The sequence below is a fragment of the Zerene cesonia genome, chromosome 16, assembly GCF_012273895.1.
Source record: "Zerene cesonia ecotype Mississippi chromosome 16, Zerene_cesonia_1.1, whole genome shotgun sequence".
Classification (NCBI taxonomy): domain Eukaryota; kingdom Metazoa; phylum Arthropoda; class Insecta; order Lepidoptera; family Pieridae; genus Zerene; species Zerene cesonia.
This window is the reverse complement of record NC_052117.1, coordinates 8,258,243-8,276,887: the sequence shown is the minus strand read 5'-3', so window position 1 is coordinate 8,276,887 and position 18,645 is coordinate 8,258,243. Positions and strand designations below refer to the sequence as shown.

The window sequence follows — 18,645 nt, the reverse complement described above, 5'->3', positions numbered from 1 at the left end:
GGCTCTCCGTGTCGCCCCGCGGGGCCGCGACGCGAGGCGGCAAGCATGAACCGACGTGGCCCTGCTGTTTCAGCCACTACGTCAGAATCGCGGCCCGAGCGGCATTCGCTATCGTCAACAACTTATACTGCATCCCGGCTTACGTCGTGTGGATGTTGGCGCTGCGCCTAACGAGAACCTTGTACGCCCCCCTCTATTGGAAGATCGAAGGGCTCATGTACCACTGGCTGCTAGCGATGGTGTCCCTCTGGTCCTGGACTGCCGGATATGAGAGTAAGTACTTGCACTCCTACCGACATGAATATATGTCTTCTGAACACTACTCATGGAGAACACACTGAAAGTAGCAATAATATAAAACAAAGTATACTATGAAACAATTGAAAGTTACTTTACATAATTATGACTGCTATAAAACTAATGAGTCTTTGGTGCTATAAGGAAATTATTAATTTCATTCAACTGTGAAATTCGAGTATTAATTTAACAAAACTTAATTTTACATGCCTTTAACTTAATAATTGGATGATTCAAAACTAATGAGTAACTACTTTTTAATAACTTTTGGTGATATAAGTAAGTTTTATTGAACTATGGATTTCGATTATTAATTTAACGAGATTACTACATGCATTAAATTAAAAAATATGATAATGAACTTCATAATAGCTATTTCATTTACGCAATTCAAGTAATTAATTTATGTACTTTGTTCGTGTTTTAAAATTAACACTGTATTTTATGATTGCAACTGAATATATTAGGTTTTAATGTAGGTACACACTGTTATATATTTGAAAAAACTGTTGATTATTATATAAATTCATTTCGGGCGTTAGTTGACACAAATACCGCTTTTTCCAAATTACTTGCAGGAATTATACTAAAATCAAAATAACAAATCGATTTTAATACACTATCTATAATACTGAATATCATTGCTTAATAACATAACCATCATACACTATAACACTGAATCGATTTTCTAAAATGCCTAATCGTAACGGCCAATGTGACATGGTACACATTCTAGACTTAATTTCTTCGAAATTTTGCAATTCAGTTCATAATTGAACATTGAACCTGTGGGTTGTGACCTTGAATGTCAAAACAAAGGTTATTTTACACAAATAACTAAGTAACGCTACGTCTCGTCATTGCATCCTCTTGTTTTGAAATATACGAGATATAAGGGGGTAATTGTCTTTCGAGTAAATTTTATATGCACGTAAAATGAGTCCTTATGAGGCCTTTGATGTGAAGTATGCAAATTTGGTCGCAACAAATGAGATTCCGCAGACAACTGCGCCGTGACCTTGAAAAATGAAGATTGGAGGTGGATCACGCAAGGTAAGTGTCATCGATTTGAACAAACTACACAGTCACCAACATTTGATAAGCTCATGATGTCATGCAGGAAACGGGGCGGACGGCAGGTCTTAAACAATTTAGGGCACAGTGCAAACGCTAATTAGGTTATAGTAACAAACAAACAAACAAAAACACTTTATTGTGCACCAAATGATAATAAAAAGTAACAAAAAAAAATATATATATATACATTAAAAAATACACTAAGTAGTAAGTACGACACTTGAACTGAGTATTTATAACATTACCTAAATGGAATAGTCTGACCCAGTGTTTATATATCTGAATTGATCACAATTTAAACGTTAAGGAGCGAACTTATCAATGGCAGCAGATCTTTACCAGATCAGCCACCAGGAAAAATTATTTTTGTAATCTAATGCTAGGTATTTCATATCACAATTTCTGTAAATTACAATTGTTCAAGTTCTTGTTACATTGTTTCTCGGCTAAAATAATTTAATTCAACAGTTATCTATTTTGCCTCGAGTATTTTTTTTTATAATAGAATATTAATGTCTTAATATTTTACAGTTTGAATACGGAAGCTAGGGTGGTTCTATACTGTTTTTATAACTTAGCATGATGTAATGTTTCACACGCAATCGTTATTGTATGTGCTGGTTAGTTAACGATTTTCATATCTATTTTATAATCAAATTTTCATACGTTTTATATTTGATATTGCGGGAAACTGTGTATGTATTGTATAAACCATTAGTTGTTGTTTGTGTAGTCATAAAATGCGAATTTCATCCGAATCGTTTTTGTAGTTTTTATAGAAAAGTGGAACAAATAATGACTGTTTTTAATAAAAAAAACTAACCCGCTTTCAAATTGTCAAAACTTGACCAAATTACGGGACCATACGGGATTCACCAGCTTTGAAATGAAAAAGAATCGTCAAAATCGGTTCACCAAGTCCTGAGATAGCAAAGCCAAAAAAACAGTCGAATTGATAACCTTTAGTTGTAGGTAGGTAATACTACTGTAATACTGAAAACGATGCTTAAGTACAAACAAGATCTTTTGTGAATTGTTTCTTTCGAATAATATCCATCAATATGAAGGATATCAGCTTTACCGAAATTGAATCAGGTCAGATCGGCTGTTTTTGCGTGAAAGATATACATTATATAAATTCGTAATTATAATATAAGCAGGAATAGAATAAGAATCGATTTCTATGACCACAAGATGATGTTTTTGGCTCGATAAAATTTTCCTATTGCTATTTATAACTTACTACAAATAATCCCGTTGAATATATACCCTTATCCATGTGTAAATAAAGTTGAATTCTGATAACGATAAGAGATTGGAATTCGATTGTGTTCTCGGGTTTTTATGAACTCGTGATAACCTAGAAAAAGCATATTTGAGCTGAGTCACACGTTGACGTGATTACCGGCTGTGTTTGTAGTTTGTACATGAAAATTATAATTATTATGACTAAAGGTTTTAATGACTAATTTTATATTTGCCATTCGGAATACCGGGTGTATAATACTGTGTATTATGTGTAAATTAGTACGTAATGTGTTTGAAGTAAGCGAAGAATACCTAAAAGCAACAAACCTGTTAAAGCATTTTATATTCAAATGTAAGCCAAAATGTATGTATAATGATGCTCATTATAGGTTTACGAAAGTGAATCAGCGCTCAGTGCGACGCAACGAGCGGAAAGAAAATCAAATCGCATATGTAATTTAGCGGACTTGCCACACTGCGACCGGATTTATGTAAAAGTAGGCTTCTCAATGTATTCCACGCGTTACAATCTGATTTGCGTTTAATATCCTCTTGCGCAGGCCGCAAATTAGATTTCGCGTGCGGTTCGGTAATTGGTTTCGAGCTGTGTATAGCGGGCCGTCAATGGAACAATGGTATTTCGACGAAACCGGTCCGTTCGCGGTGAGCCGTATTGAGTATTGACCTTATGCGACTGCGTGGTCTACGTCGCGCCGGCGTGAGGACGGTCGATGACCGCTCCCTACCAACTAGGAATGCCGGCCCCCACTCGTCAAAGCATGCATTTCGAGAGGCGAATTTGCATGTCACCGGATTTTGACTTTAAACTTTTGCTTCATGTATTTGAGTTTCAATTTAGGTGATAGCGCCGTTTCTGTGATATCGCTCGGTCAGCAAGCGACGACTCGAAGAATTGCTATTTGTGCTATTTTGGCATTTTACGGAGATATTGGATTTATTATATAAGTACACGGCTTATGTGTCTTGTATTGTTGTCTTTACTATCGTTTACTGGATACTTTCCAAATAAGTTATTGTAACGTAATAGACGGAAATTGCTGCGACTTTACATGTTTTATTTTTCCTAATAAATTATATTGATTAAATTTTTTTTATGCAACTCATATCTAGATTCGTTTTAAGTAAATGTATTGATATGTCTCGACGAATTCCATAATTTCAACCAACTTTCTCGATAAATTGAGATGACTCATTCTGTTGCATATACATGTAATGTATACATGTAACTACATAACACAGGACTGTTTGTCCGAGCGTGTAACATTGCTTATGATTCATTTAGACTTGATTTTAATTAGTTCGTATGCCATCTGGCCGATGGCGACATAATGACCTTCATTGAACTTGTATGGCGGCAGTTTTAGTATTTTCTTGTTTTATGTTACGTTTATATTTTTTAGAAATAAAATGAATTTCAACAGATTTCAAAGCGATTCATTATTTGTCTCATTCTTCATTTACTCCTTACTTAACTAAGATAAAAAAGGGTATAAAAATAAATAAAATAATCTTTAATCAATAGATTTTTCACCTGAATATTTGACCAGAAATCCTAAGTATTTTATACCTATATCAGATAGGATAACAGTATCCTAATATCTTGATTTGTGCGACAACTTACGATTTTCAAAACACTACATAAGATTATATAATAATATTTTAGTTGTTTCCACTTAATAGAGTTTAGTATCAAATTTCTCTTCTTTCACTTGACTAAGCTGGCTTGACTCCATTAAAATATATGAGCGGAGCACTAAATTATGATAACATTCAAGTTAACAATGCATTGTCTTTTGGCGATTAAACATTTAGTATGCGAACGTGTTTATGTAAGAATAAGTTACGTAAAATTGTATTTTTACATACACTTCATTGCTTAAGTCGTAAAGAAAAAAATGCTATAGGAATTATGATGCTCTTTTAGGAAAGGTAGTTTAAAATTAATCTGAGTCAGTCAGATATGGTTTCTTTAGCGATCCAGTTGATAAAATTAAATATTTAGTTTGAATACTAAGTATAAGACTTGAAAGTCCGATAGATATTGTTACAAGCTTATCATTATACAACAGAGATTTTTTATCTCATTATAAATATAACTGTAAGAAAGATAACGTCTGTTGGTACAAAACCTACAAGTAAGTTCTTACCAGAGGTTATCAGTATCTGACAAGGTCAGGGTTTTGGCTGAAAATTATTCTGTTTTAACATATCTTTGTGTGTAATTCTTGGCTACAATGCTAATAATTCGTCCGTTTTGAATCTTATCTATTTGTAGGAGGTATAAAACAAAATTTATTTCATTCAAATGGAGGTATACCTACTATCTAACCTTACAAATAACATGGGAAGATAATGCACTGCGTCTTAATAGTTGAGCCCAATTTAATAGCATAAAATATACGATTATATAGAGCATAAATTTGGGGCTAATTAATTATCATTTCACGCAATATTATCTATCTACTAGTAAAAGTTTATTGCTCTTCATTACGGTATTATAATAATTATTTCGGTACTATAATATTCAGTATAGGTACCAAGCCGATCATTTTTAGTTTGATTGATAGTTCCATTTCAATACTTGCTAATTATTAGATTGTTACTTCTTTGTGTCTTTCTCTATCATTATTTTAAATAAACAACCATTATGCTACAGATTTTTAATAATCTATATGGATGAGAGTGTGTTTGTTTTTATATCCGTTAAAACAGGTACGGTTTGACACGATTTAGGCCGCATGTAACAGTAGCTAATTGTACGTTTATTGTATCTGTGACCGTATCTAATATTCCATTAAAGGTTTGTTGATACGTAATTAATTCGAGAGGATCCTAATTACATGGATATTTTATTGAATAGTGCGTTTACTAGAATGCTAGACTGGGTCTGGCTAACAATGAAGTATTTCGACTTAATTAATTTTAATGAGTATAACCTTCGTGCCTATTAGTCAATATAAGTAGCCTTGTAATGGTGAAAAGCATTAACGTTATTTAATGAAATGAACAATTAATTACAGTGGCAGTTTAATAAAAATAATTAGTATTACTTAATTGTGGTATTATTTTTGTGTGATCATTTGTTTGATCATTTGTGTTTGGCCGTTTGTTTTAAAAGTTAACATATTATCTGTTAGTTTATCTGTCAACTTCACATTATTTGGTCAAAGTCATTCTCACACATGAGATATTAACAGCTTGTCCCGGCTCCACTCGGGTTGACTCGGCTTAAAACGTGACTTTCTTTTTGTATTTTTATTTGTCCTATAGATTTAGAGATTACCCCGTACAAAGTCACAAATTCACAAAAATTTCCTCTATATAATAATAATTGGACTCAAAGATAATTCAATCCCCAATCACCAAAATTCCAATCTCAAAATAAATTACATAGCTACATTAAAACAAATGATATTCAAACAGTATACGCCTACGCGGTGATTATACATTAAAATCACGGCCGCTATAAATTCCATCGGGACATCCTACGATTGTACCTCAATTGATCCTTCCTGGCCAGGGGTTTATAAGAATTTGAATTTATTCAGTTGGACGTTGGATTACATTACGATGAGGTCAAGGGACTGATTAGTAAGCGTTGCCGATAGATGTATAAATGATTGCTTCCAAACGCTAATGAGGAAGTTGTCGAAGAGTATGTTGGAGGTTTTGTAATTATTATTTGATTTGAAATGGATATTTTTGTCTCGTGTTAGTGAGGAATTCGTATTTACTGCGTTCAGTTGTACGTTCAGTAAAATTAAAAATTGTGAGTAGGTAAACATGGCAAACATAAAAATGATTGATGTAAAATTTAATTTTTTCTTATGATTCAAATGCTAAACTGGATTGCAATAAATAGTGCATTTAAAATAATAACATTACAATAGTTTTATTGCGTGTTTTAAAGAAGCATCAGGATGACATATTAGTAATTTTTATAACTAATACGAATTTAATCCAATTTTCATGAAATATTCATCGTTTCATGCAATTACTCAGCTCTCGGTATACATAAGTAGCTAATATTTACCCGACTACATTCAAACGTCATAGTTAATATTCATATACAAATACTAAGAAAACAAACTTACTCGCCAACATTTTTTTTACCAACTTATACGACGTTGGTAATGATTCACCCATCCTTCCGTTCGGTTTCATGAATTGGTCCATTTGCTTGCCTTTGTTGGCTTATTACTGCATAAATAACGTGACTCAATTTCCCGGTTAGCATTTATTTGATGTAAGAATATATTAGAATTATTCAAGTTAACCTTTGATCTTATCCTCATTGGAGTTGGAAGGAATGAAAGGATTTTACGAGTCGTCGCTCTGACGAATGCCTACGCCAAAAAGTAAATTCTTAATATAGATATTGAACTGTGATACAGTTAGTTGACCAGATATATTCATAGATAACAATAGCAGTGATAGATAGGAAGGTATATATAGGCTACGAAGATAAATAAAATCTTTCCTCATTTTATCATCACCGGCGGCATTATTTCTTCTAAAGTTATGGTCGTAGGTTAAAATAACAAGCTTAGCCTTAGCTTTCTAGAATTCCATATATCGCGTGGTCAATTAGGTAACTGTACAAGACGTATATTGTCCATCGACTCAAATGAGAAATTTCCTAAGGAGATACAATAAGAAATAAAGTGAGAATCGTTTTGTAATAATTTACGATAACGACGATAGCTTTATTGGATCGTTTTATTGCGTTTGATTTTAATCTTCTCGAAGGAATCTTTAAAATGCAGATTTATGGAACACTTAGAACTTTTAACGAGACGTAGTTCCAGCATATACGGGGAAGGAATACTCAAAAGAATGGGTTGTAAAAAAGGAAAAGGCATCCGAGTTAGACAAATGCTTTATCCACATTGATCGAGAAGTTTCGGGCGGATTGTATGCATAAGAAATTTGTGTTCTGTAAGGAAACAGAGACTTGACCATTTGAAATTATTTTCTTACTCAATGAATGTAACAAAAAATAGAATATTGTATAGATTAGTAGTTAAGAATCCACCACTCCTTTATGAAAACTTTCTGAAACAGAACATCACGATCAGGATACAAAATTAAAAACGCACAGCTACTCTCCCATATATAAGTACGGACAACAGATAACTTAAAGTAAATTATCTCCAAGAGATATCTACCGCTTCGCGCAGGCAATTTTAGCCCGCAATTGCGCGTGCTAAGATTACTTGCACCACCCACTTGATGGGATTTGATTGCTCCTGTTCATATAGTACTTAAATTGAGGATATCGAGTTCTCAGTGGCTAATTTTGAGAGTACAATTTGATTTTACCCCACGAGGCTATGTCGCACAAATGTCACTACCCATTAAGTACCTACATAATAATGTCTTACTCCAACACATCTTGGAATCGTTATATTCAAATATATTAATGTCTGGTATTCCCTCAATGGAATACGTTTGTATTTAGGTATGAATTGTTTAAATTTCATATTTATCTTAACTCATATTTATTTAGTATTTAACATCTAGAATAAAGTATTATAAAAAATCGTTTCAGGTATATCAAAACAATTGGAAAGCCTTTAACTATTATGCAATTAATCTCAAGTAGCCGCGGCCTTGCAAAATGACTTAATAGCGGATTCTAGGCTTCACAGTTAGTCTTGGACTTTACCTTTTTATGTCATGAAGGCAAGCGAGCAGCACTTTGATAATGCGGTTGATAGCTAGCATTTTTAGCCTTTTACATAACTTCTAAATAACTAACGGGACATTCTTGCAGACTCCGAAACTTTTTGTGATCGAATTTATTCTGTAACTATAGTAGAAAAATAGTTTGAGCGTGCTAATCTCAAAAAATACTGGACCGGTATCAAAAAAAAAAAATCACATTACGTACGGGATCCCTGAGTGGTATTGGCTATATTATATGTGCCACAAGCGAACCCGCCGGGGACCGCTAGTCTTTTAATAACGTTCGTACACTCAGTGTCTCAAAGTTTACGCATTTCAAATAACATATAATCATACACACATTGGAATATTCCAAAGACACAAACCTTAATTAACAGTTAAATAAAAGGGATTCCCAAGTAGCAGTTCCTGATAAACAATAACAATAAAATTTTACCTTAACATCTCTTTACGTTTACGTCGCTACTTAAACTATTGTTCATTGTTTCAAGATGCCGATTGAATGTGACCCTTATCACGTCCAGCGTAAGGTATATCGTTTCATTCGGCCCTTAAAAGAAAACCCATTAAAACGAATGCAGACTGACGCATTAGCTCTAAAATTAGCGAGTACTTTGTCGTCGAAAGATAGTAGGAAACCGCAGTAGATCTCGTTCTTTGTTACAATGAAAATATACGGTTTCAAGCTTGATGCGCGTGCTCTGTAAATAAAGAAATATTCAGATATATTATCGTCATAAAGACTCGAATGAAGCATCCACTTTGGAAAATAAACAACTGACATCTACATATTGACTGACTCCAAAAATGGAGGTTCTCAATTCGAATGTTTTTTGTGTTTGTTACCCCATAACTTTCTACTGAACCGATTATGTAAACCGATTTTGATGATTCTTTTTCTATTTTAAAGCTGTTTCTTATTTGTCGTTTAAATTTGTTCTAAAATCATAAATTTTGAAGACATAAAATTATGTAAAATTGTGTATTGTCCTTTCATACATATTATACCTACATTTATACTATATTTATCTTCTAATAGTGGTTGTGAAACCCACCCTTTGCTTCAATGGACAGGGTGACTAACCATTGCGTTGTGCTGTTAATGAGTTTAACGTTCAATGAAACGTGTCAGATTCGAAGAAGTATAATCGATTTTATTTTGTAAGGGTCTGGATTATAAGAAAATATGTTATCATAAGTCTAAATCAATAGATAAATTTATCTAAATATAAATTGTATATTACCCATGTGCTAGGAAGTCTTGTGATGATAATTACAAAAAAATATGGTATTTCATTACTCATATTTGGATTAATTAAAGCTGATATTAGATATCTATAGTTATTTATCAGCTGGACGTCCACTGATTTGTCATGCGGTAACGAAAATAATAGACGGAAAATTCCCAATTTCTTCCACGTAGGTTTCGATTCAGTTCTCCAACGAGCTAGCTAGGACATCTGTCGCGTGTGATAATGAGTCAGTTTGTATCTCGGTCAGGATGTTATCGTGGTTAGGGCCAGACGTGTTAATTTGAGCTTTGTTTTTGTTGTGTGGTAACACTTTCCGTGGTTATGAGTGGATTTACTTTGTAAATGTTATTTGGTATCGCAATATATTTGTCCTGTTAGATTTTATTTATAAAATGACTCGAACGTTATTCGACGAATTTAGATAACAAATTGTCTGGGTTATGTTTAAATTAATATTATGCTTTGTATAAATCATATCAATGGTTTAAATGCAATCAGCTGTTTTTGTCTATGGTTTGGTATAGAATTATAGGTAATGCAATAGGTAAGTTGATACGGACACACCTAAGTTATTTAATTGCAATAATCGCTAGCACTATTGGGATTGGTAAAAAATGTCTCGGTCTGGCAGGACACAGAAGGCTGATCACCTACTTGTCCATAAAGAAAATTGATCAGCGAAACAGATATATATCATCTGCCCCATACCCCAGTATGGGACTTCAAAAAAAAAACTATTGGGATTCAATAGCTTGTTTATAAAACATGACGGTTGAGCTAAATTGTGTACCCACTACGTGCTATCGAGTTTTGGTTCAATGAATAGGAATTCCAGCCGTCTGATGGGAACCTGTTTTTAACCGTAAAAGATCAGAACCCGACGTTCATTGAAAACCACAGTATTGTAGGACCAGGTTAAAAGTATGAGGGGAGTGAGAGGTTATGTGAAGGAGTAATTTGTAAATATATAGAATGGCAATAGTTATATCGAACAAGTGTCTCGCATGCTTTTTTATTTGTTCTGTCATAAAACTGTGTGTGGAGGTAGGGAGTAAATGTAGTAGGAAGGTTTTCGCCCGTGTCTCTATTCGTTTGCATTTCACGTACCTAATATCAAGAGACAGGTTTCCTTAACTACACATTTATGAAAATGATTTCACAATTTTGTCGTTTGTTTCTAAGACAAGAGCAGTCTGTTATAAATACCCCTTTCTAGATATCGTTCGTATTACTGATACCTTACTTTTGAGACAGTAGAAGTCTTATTGATTTTTAAAAGTAATTTAGAAGATCGATTATTTAAACTTGTCTCCTAAGGCCTTCGAAATAGATTACCATCATTAGGGTCGCAAAAGTTATGCAATAGGTGAACGGTATTGATTGTTTCATTACTAATCAAGCAAAGAAAACGTGGCTCTCATATCCTCTATTAATAAACAACACTGGTGTTTATTTTTATGAACTTACAGTCTATTTTTGTTTGTTCTCCATGGAGTGCAACCCAAGCTAAATATAAGTTCAATGGTGACACGTGTTGCGAGTTGCGCTTGCCCCAATTAATCTTTTGTCCAGAATTAAATTAAAAGTAGGTGTATTGACTCAGCATTGAACATTCTAGAACTTTCTCGTTACGTATGTATCTTCAAAAATAGTATTAAATGCGACCTCGATGTGATTCATCGCATTAATGTAGATTTAAATATATAGATGTAATAATTAATATATTTATCGTAACGTGGACATATCACTCTGACTAGTTTTCTGCCCGCTGCTTCTCTTGCGTAAATTTCACGTTACCGTTAAAGTGGCAAGTGACGTTATAAATGTAGAATAAATTTTTGTATGTAATTTAATAAAAGTGTAGTAGTTGCATTCAATGTCCTTTACGAAGCTATTATGTATTATCATTGATAGCGATACTGCTAATTTATATTCAGGCAGTTAATTAAACGACACATATTAAAAAATAAATAGTAGTCTCTTATTCAAACGGTAACTGGCTGCAACATATACTTATACCAAACCGTGTTTCGACATTGAAATATATCAGTACCTAGTGATTTTATATTTATAAGATAATGTGAGATCACGGTGTTCATAAGGCTTTAAATACACCATCGTTATCTCATAAGTGACTAATAATTCAATTGGATTCGTTTATTATGATACGCACCACTATTATATGTCTAAAGGTTTAACTAAAGGTTTTTATGATCCTTGATAAAAATAATAAATACATTCATAATCGTAAATTAGAAGTACTTATAGTTAAATTTTTTGCTCCCGTAACAGTTTGAATTAGATAAATAGCTGTCCATCAAAGCAAATTTTTATAAGGCAATCGGTTTGAATATAGGTACCATAGCAGTTTAATTTATAAACCAACATACGAGTCTATGAATATATTATTTCACTAATGCGAAACTCCGATGACTCATACATGGTAACAAAATGTATCTCGCATAGGGTTGTCACTGCGTACATACTTAAAATAATATTTAATCGTTTATTGTACTTAATGATCTACATTTTTATTTTTTTAGTATTCGCGGTCGGTACAAATGCAACGACGGTTGACGAATACTGATTGAAAACCCCATTAAATTTGAGTATACAAACTTCTGAATTAAAGAGATTCTCACATCATAGAACATGTTATAAATATACTCTTAATTCACGTTAATTATTGAGAAGCTAACTCAACTTTTATTTAATGGATAATCCTATTTAATGACATCCTTAAAAGTTGACAAAAACAATCACATAGGTATTCACTCGGCGTGGCAACGCGCACGATTTGATAACGGGGCAAGGTTATCGATCATCAGCGCAGGCGCAGGTCTAAAGAAATCTGTAAAAACTCGCCTTCTAAGGATCATATAGATGGTACGCTTTTTAGATTGCCCGGCTTGGTAAGAGGTTTTTTTTTGTTTCTTCTTTAAATGTAATGTTTTGTTTCCAAAAGTGGTTTTTGGTCTCGGCAAAAACTGTTTTGTATTGTTCGTTAATATTACATAAATTTATCACCACGTGTCGTTTGTTAAACGGTTTGTTCAGTCCATTAATTCAAAAGCAAAATCTCAGAAATGTTTAATTTAGATATTTGGAAATTACTAATTTTTTTTATCACCATGTTAGGTACATGTATTATTTTTATAAATCCTGGGCCCGTCTTGTATTGGACTATGGGCCTTGGATTCGCCTTATTCGGTGCATATGTAGCCTTTAGCATTCAGATATAGCCATCGAACGGTGAAAGAAACAATAGTAAAAAAAGGAGAAATTTGAAATCAGCCTAGTGCAGTAGTTGTTGAGATAAGCGCACTTAAACAATCAAACTCTTCAGCTTTATATTTAAAGTATATAAGTATTGATTAGTACAGATGTTACGCGAGAAGGTACTATTAAACAATAATAACTTTAACTGATCGAAAAAGTTAAACGCTATTAAACAAATCGCTACGGTTGTTTACCCCAAAGCTCGAAACAATAGGCCAGATAATAAGTACGAATAGTATCAAAATACTTTATCCCATTCATAATTATTCATAAATATTAAATCCTTATTTTGTACAGAGAGCATGGATCAACTCACCGAACATAACCCCCACATATGTAAACTAGCTTTAGTCCGCGGCTTCGCACGCTTTCAATTCACAGTAGTTTGATAGATTTTATTACACATATAAACTTTCATATTTAATCACTCTTTCTTAAAAAAACATCTAAAGTCCATTGCGTAGTAAAGATTTAAGCATACATAGGGACAGACGGAGAGCTTCCTTTCTTTTTTTTTATGTTACAGTCGGCAATGGAGCTGGTGGGACGCCTGATGGTAAGCGCTACCACCGCCCATGAACATTTGGAGAGGCATAAGGTCCATTGCAGTCCCTACGCCTCTACAAATGGATTGCCGACTTATTGGGAAGGGATTAAGAGAGGATTGGCTATAGGAATAAAGGAAAGGACTGGGAAGGGTAAGGAAAAGGATATGGGCCTCCTCTCTGTCTGACTTTGTTTTATACTAGGTAGTGATATGCATTCAGAAGATATCCCAAATGATTTAAAGCCCGCCACGTAAACAAACCGTGGACCACAGTCGAACCGGCGAACCCATCGGCTAGCTATCGATAGACGGCGTCACGAAATCCGAATTCCTCCCGGACCGGTTTCGCTTCCCACGTCACACAGGATGCGTGAAGGATGCCTAATGAACGATGCCGATTCGGACTGTTACAAATGCTTTATTGGCGATGGTTTTAGTGAAATCTATATGTGTTATTAACGCGGTTTTGAGAGCTTACTTGTTGGCGTATTGATAAGTTTAATTTAGTTGTATGAATTAATGTATTTTTGTTATTTGGGAACATCCGTGCCATTAAGCAAGTATTTTATAAAGAAACATACACTAAATCATTAATTAGGTCGCAGTTGATATCCATACTTTGTGTGTGCTATTGCTTTATGATTTTATCAGCCAGACTGCATACAATTATCATGTTTAATTAAATTAGTATTAATGTTCTTAACACGAACGTTTTATTGATACAATCGCTCGAAATTGTTTTGGAAAGTAATCTATTGTGTTGGATCAAGTCGAGGCGTTTTATTAAAAGTTTATCTACAAATTATTTCGGTTTTAGTTTTAGGAATAGTTCGTTAAATTGCTTTTTTGTAAAATTACTGGACGTTTATTCTCTTCACCTATTGTAAGAACGCACGTTGCGTTTCAATGTACAATTCTATCTAAAACACTTTAAATACACACGTATAAACTACATTAGAACAGGTATTGGATCCTTTTTTAATGAGTCCATAAAAACACGCTCAGATCACTGCACCGAAAAGTTAGATCTTAAGATATACAAAATGTGTGAATTTGTCAACTCATAAATATTTATTCTGTAGACCGGAAGACATATTTTTGATTGCAGATATAACACTACTGCAAATGTCTAAAACAGCTCTGTAGACTATAAAAGTATTTGCATAATATATCACTATTTAGTATAAAACAAAGTCGCTTTCCGTGTGTCTGTATGCTTATTGCGTACAGCGACTTTGATGGGGTTTCTTTTGAATAGATAGTGATTCAAGAGGAAGGTTTATATGTATAATAATATAGAAAAAAGGGGGGAAAGGGGTTATACTCCGAATTTACTCCTTTAAATCATATGTGAGAAGTTACGTAAATGGATCGGGATGAATTTTTATCCATAAATGGAACTTAACGAAGATATTGTCTAGTTTTTAATGACATGATATATATAATTAGCCTATTTTGTATAAATAGTAGTAGCGTAGGCGTATTACTATAAACAATTGTCGGTTGTCACACGTTAAAAAGTTGATTACGAGATTAACGTACGAAAAAATTGAATGATTTTAATAATAAATAGATACTCAAAAGGTTAAAATGCTTATCGTCTATGAACAAACAAAAAGTACACGTAGGAAACATTTTCTAAGAAAATATCTGAAAGATAAAGGAGTGTCTTCAGCATTAAGGGCGCTATTTTTAGACGGCATATGTTCAAGGCCGGGCTTGTGGTACAAATGAGTGCAGCTGAAACAAACCTAAAGATTTTTGTTTGTGATGACGCAATATTTTTGTTCGTGAATGTATGGAAGTTTGGAAATGATATCAATATTAAATATAGACACTGTAAATATGTTTCACTGGTTTAACTTTTTACCTACCTCCCTTTAAGTAATTTAGTTTTTCACTTGTTCAGTTGGTTGCCTGGAAGAGATCACTTGAAAGTGATAAGGCCGCCTTCTGTGCTGTATGTTTTAGCGTAAGTTCTGTTGTATTTGTTTCTGCTGCGTTGACAGCACAATAAAGTGTTTAAATAAATAAATAAAATAGACTTCAATTGACATAGATGATGATTTAATTAAAGAGAGGTCACGGTTACATTGTTTTGATTTGTTGGATATGATTTCTATAACGTAATATGCATGTTAATTGAACTATTCGTGGGATTGTTTTTAATCATTTTAACATTAAACTGATTTTATATTTTATATTAATAGTGATTTAATTGGCTGTAATTATTTATTAAACTAATAAATTTTATAATTTTCTTCTATGTTAAAGAAATTTAAAAGAGAGTGTAACTTGCTTTTAAAAATTCGGCAACACATCTTCAAATGTGGAGACCTATGGGCGGTAGATTCTCTTTGCTACCAGGTCGCAATCGCTGACCAAACATCGACAATCACCCTTATCCATTCATATAAAATAATTAAAATGATAAATTAGATTTATGTAGTATACACACATATTAATAGTAATACATAGTAATACATATTAATAGTATATTAAAGAATCCTCGCAAAATATTACGGTCGCATAGTATTTAAATGATATTTATCGTTGAGTAATGTTTATCTACTTGAAATATAATAATATCTGTATGTATTTTAGTAACGATCCGTTTCATTAGCAAGCTATGCTATTGTTGTCGATATGTTAATGAAGTCCAATGTCCACGTTTTAAAATACATATAAGATAAATGACCCACCGTTTGTTATCTCTGGTGTTATGGATTCATTCGCATAACATTCGTTGTTTCAATGTTTTTGATTCTCTTTTCTCTGTACTTGTTTAATTGTACATTTATTATTGGTACTCTAAACTTTTTAAATTTATGTTTAAATATATATTTGTAAATAAGACGTTTCCTTTATTTAAATGGTAAGTTAGTTTATACTTTTTCATACTGAGCACTGGTAGAAAGATAAATAAAAATATATGTTGAAACCATAAAATTGTAAACAATTATGTCCGTATAGATAAACAGACAATGTCACATAAAACACCGAGTATTCATTTCTCACCCGCTTGCAGTCATGAAATAAAACAAACACGCATAGTAGCATAAGCATGTTTATTGTAAACAGTTGGCTGAGATGTTACTGCACTTGATGACAGATCAGATGCAGATTCCGAGGTTGCGGTCGCAAGGTCAAGGGGCTATTCTTAGTGACATGTTTGGGGTGGGTTTAGTGTGTGTTTAGGTTTTGAATGTTCCTTCGTTCTAGAATGTTATAGAAGTTTTATTGCATAATATGATTTCTGTTAAGATATGTTTTAAAACTGTGGAGCGTTTTTCGGGTTGTGTCGTTTATTGAATGTTCAATTCGATCGGCAAACAAATTCAATTGGAAATTAAAAACTTTTTAACGGATTTTAAACGCGATTTATGTGGTGACGTGGTCACGGGGAGACTGACCACGCTCGCTGTAAAGTGTTCGAAACGTTGGGTTAATAATATAATAAATAAATCGCGTTTAAAATTCGTTAACAAGTTTTTAATTTCTAAATGTATAATACTCGCGTAAGATCAAACACGAGAAAATACTAAATTCGATTGGGTGGAAATAACTCATTTAAATTAAATTATAATCATTTTTCTCTTGTTTAAGATCTACACGATATTTACTTCTGCGTTGTCTGTAGGTACACATACGTACGGAGTCGTTATCTGATTTGTTGGGTTAGACAGTCGTATACACAAGAGCACGCATGAATTACAGTATGGTAACTTCAATCTTAATGAAGATAAGGCGCGACTGTGTAATCATTGGTACAGATAACAATTTAACTAAACAAAAATAATTTTAATTGTTCATTTATGTTACTTTGATAATATAGGATTGTTCCTGATAACGTACATTATTAATAGCGGATATTCGCGTCCAATTTTAAATATCTGTTCAGTAAATATTGCGCAAAGTCATTATAAAGATCATTCGTATCCATTACTAATATATTCCCATATCTTACTATTACATTTGTTGAATAGGAGGACTAGCAGAACAGCATTTACCGGTAAAAGAAGAGTGGTCTAAGACAAATGTTCGGGCTAAAACAAATTGCTGTATAAAATGTAATCCCGTGTAAGATAACGTAAAAGAAATCCAAGGAGAGACCTGGGATCAATTTGAAGCTTCCTTATAAAGTCGGCCGCACAAATAAGGTTATAAACGCACGCAGGGATAACTAGACCCTAATTAGGTACTGTCCAGTGATCCGGCTGACTTGAAATGGCCGGCATGACGGATGGCTTATGTTAATTAATGGGGTTGTTGGCTGATTTCTGATTTAGGACTTATGGTAATGAGATGCGGAACGTGATGGTAGGAAGTGTGTCTGGATAGAAATAAAGGCGCAATGTAAATTTTGTAATTTTGTCTCTAGTAGCATCTGGTAAGGAGATTATTTGAAGTGTATTTTTTTGTATGTGGGATGTTATTTTATTACTGAGAACGATACTTATTTAAACAATGAAAAAGGGATTCATTGCATTGTTTGGAATAAAAAAGCACAATACGTAAAAATGCTTTTAAGTATATTTAATAAAATATGTGTGCATTTTTACTTATACGTATTTTTTTGCTTGATTAGTAATTCCTTGACAAATCACTGATACAGTATTACGATTTTTGTTGTATAAATTATATATATTTTAGTATAATGAGAGTGAATGGTGGGTAAAAGCTAAAGTTTATAAATCTTATCATCCGGACTATGGACCAATGAAAATCGATTAAAAAATGATACGGCTAGGGACGGTTATGCGGGTACTTCAATAAAGGGTCCCACAGACATCAGTCACTCGTAATGGTTTGTTCACCAGTTGCTTAACAGCTTGTATAATATTTACTGAATATATCTTGCGTATGAGGACTCTTAACATTCCTATTCATTCCTTTTGTATTGTTTTAAGGTTCTTACATATTTAAGGCTGGAAGATTGTAGTTGAATCTATTAATTTTGTGGTTTGGTTGGTGATATATTTTTAAATGCTGACGAGATTTATTGGACTAGTTCTTTTATGATTATATCTACTACTACCGGTCTGCCCCGGCTTCGCCCGTGGTACAAATATAGCCTTCGTCAATAAATGGGCTATCTAACACTGAAAGAATTTTTCAAATCGGACGGAAGTAGTTTCTGAGATTAGTGCGTTCAAATAAACAAACAAACTCTTTATAATATTAGTCCAAATTAGCATAGTGGGATAAATAACTTATTGGCACAATTTAGCAGCA

The 18,645-nt window shown here is 33.2% G+C and overlaps 1 protein-coding gene across 1 annotated transcript in view; it reads left to right on the top strand.

Moving 5' to 3' along the window:
- LOC119833097 (acyl-CoA:lysophosphatidylglycerol acyltransferase 1) overlaps positions 1-18,645 on the top strand; it is a 216,960-nt gene that overhangs the window by 8,135 nt on the left and 190,180 nt on the right. The window contains exon 3 of the mRNA XM_038356978.1: positions 74-273. Coding sequence (XP_038212906.1) covers positions 74-273 — 200 coding nt within the window. The remainder of the gene's footprint in view (positions 1-73; positions 274-18,645) is intronic.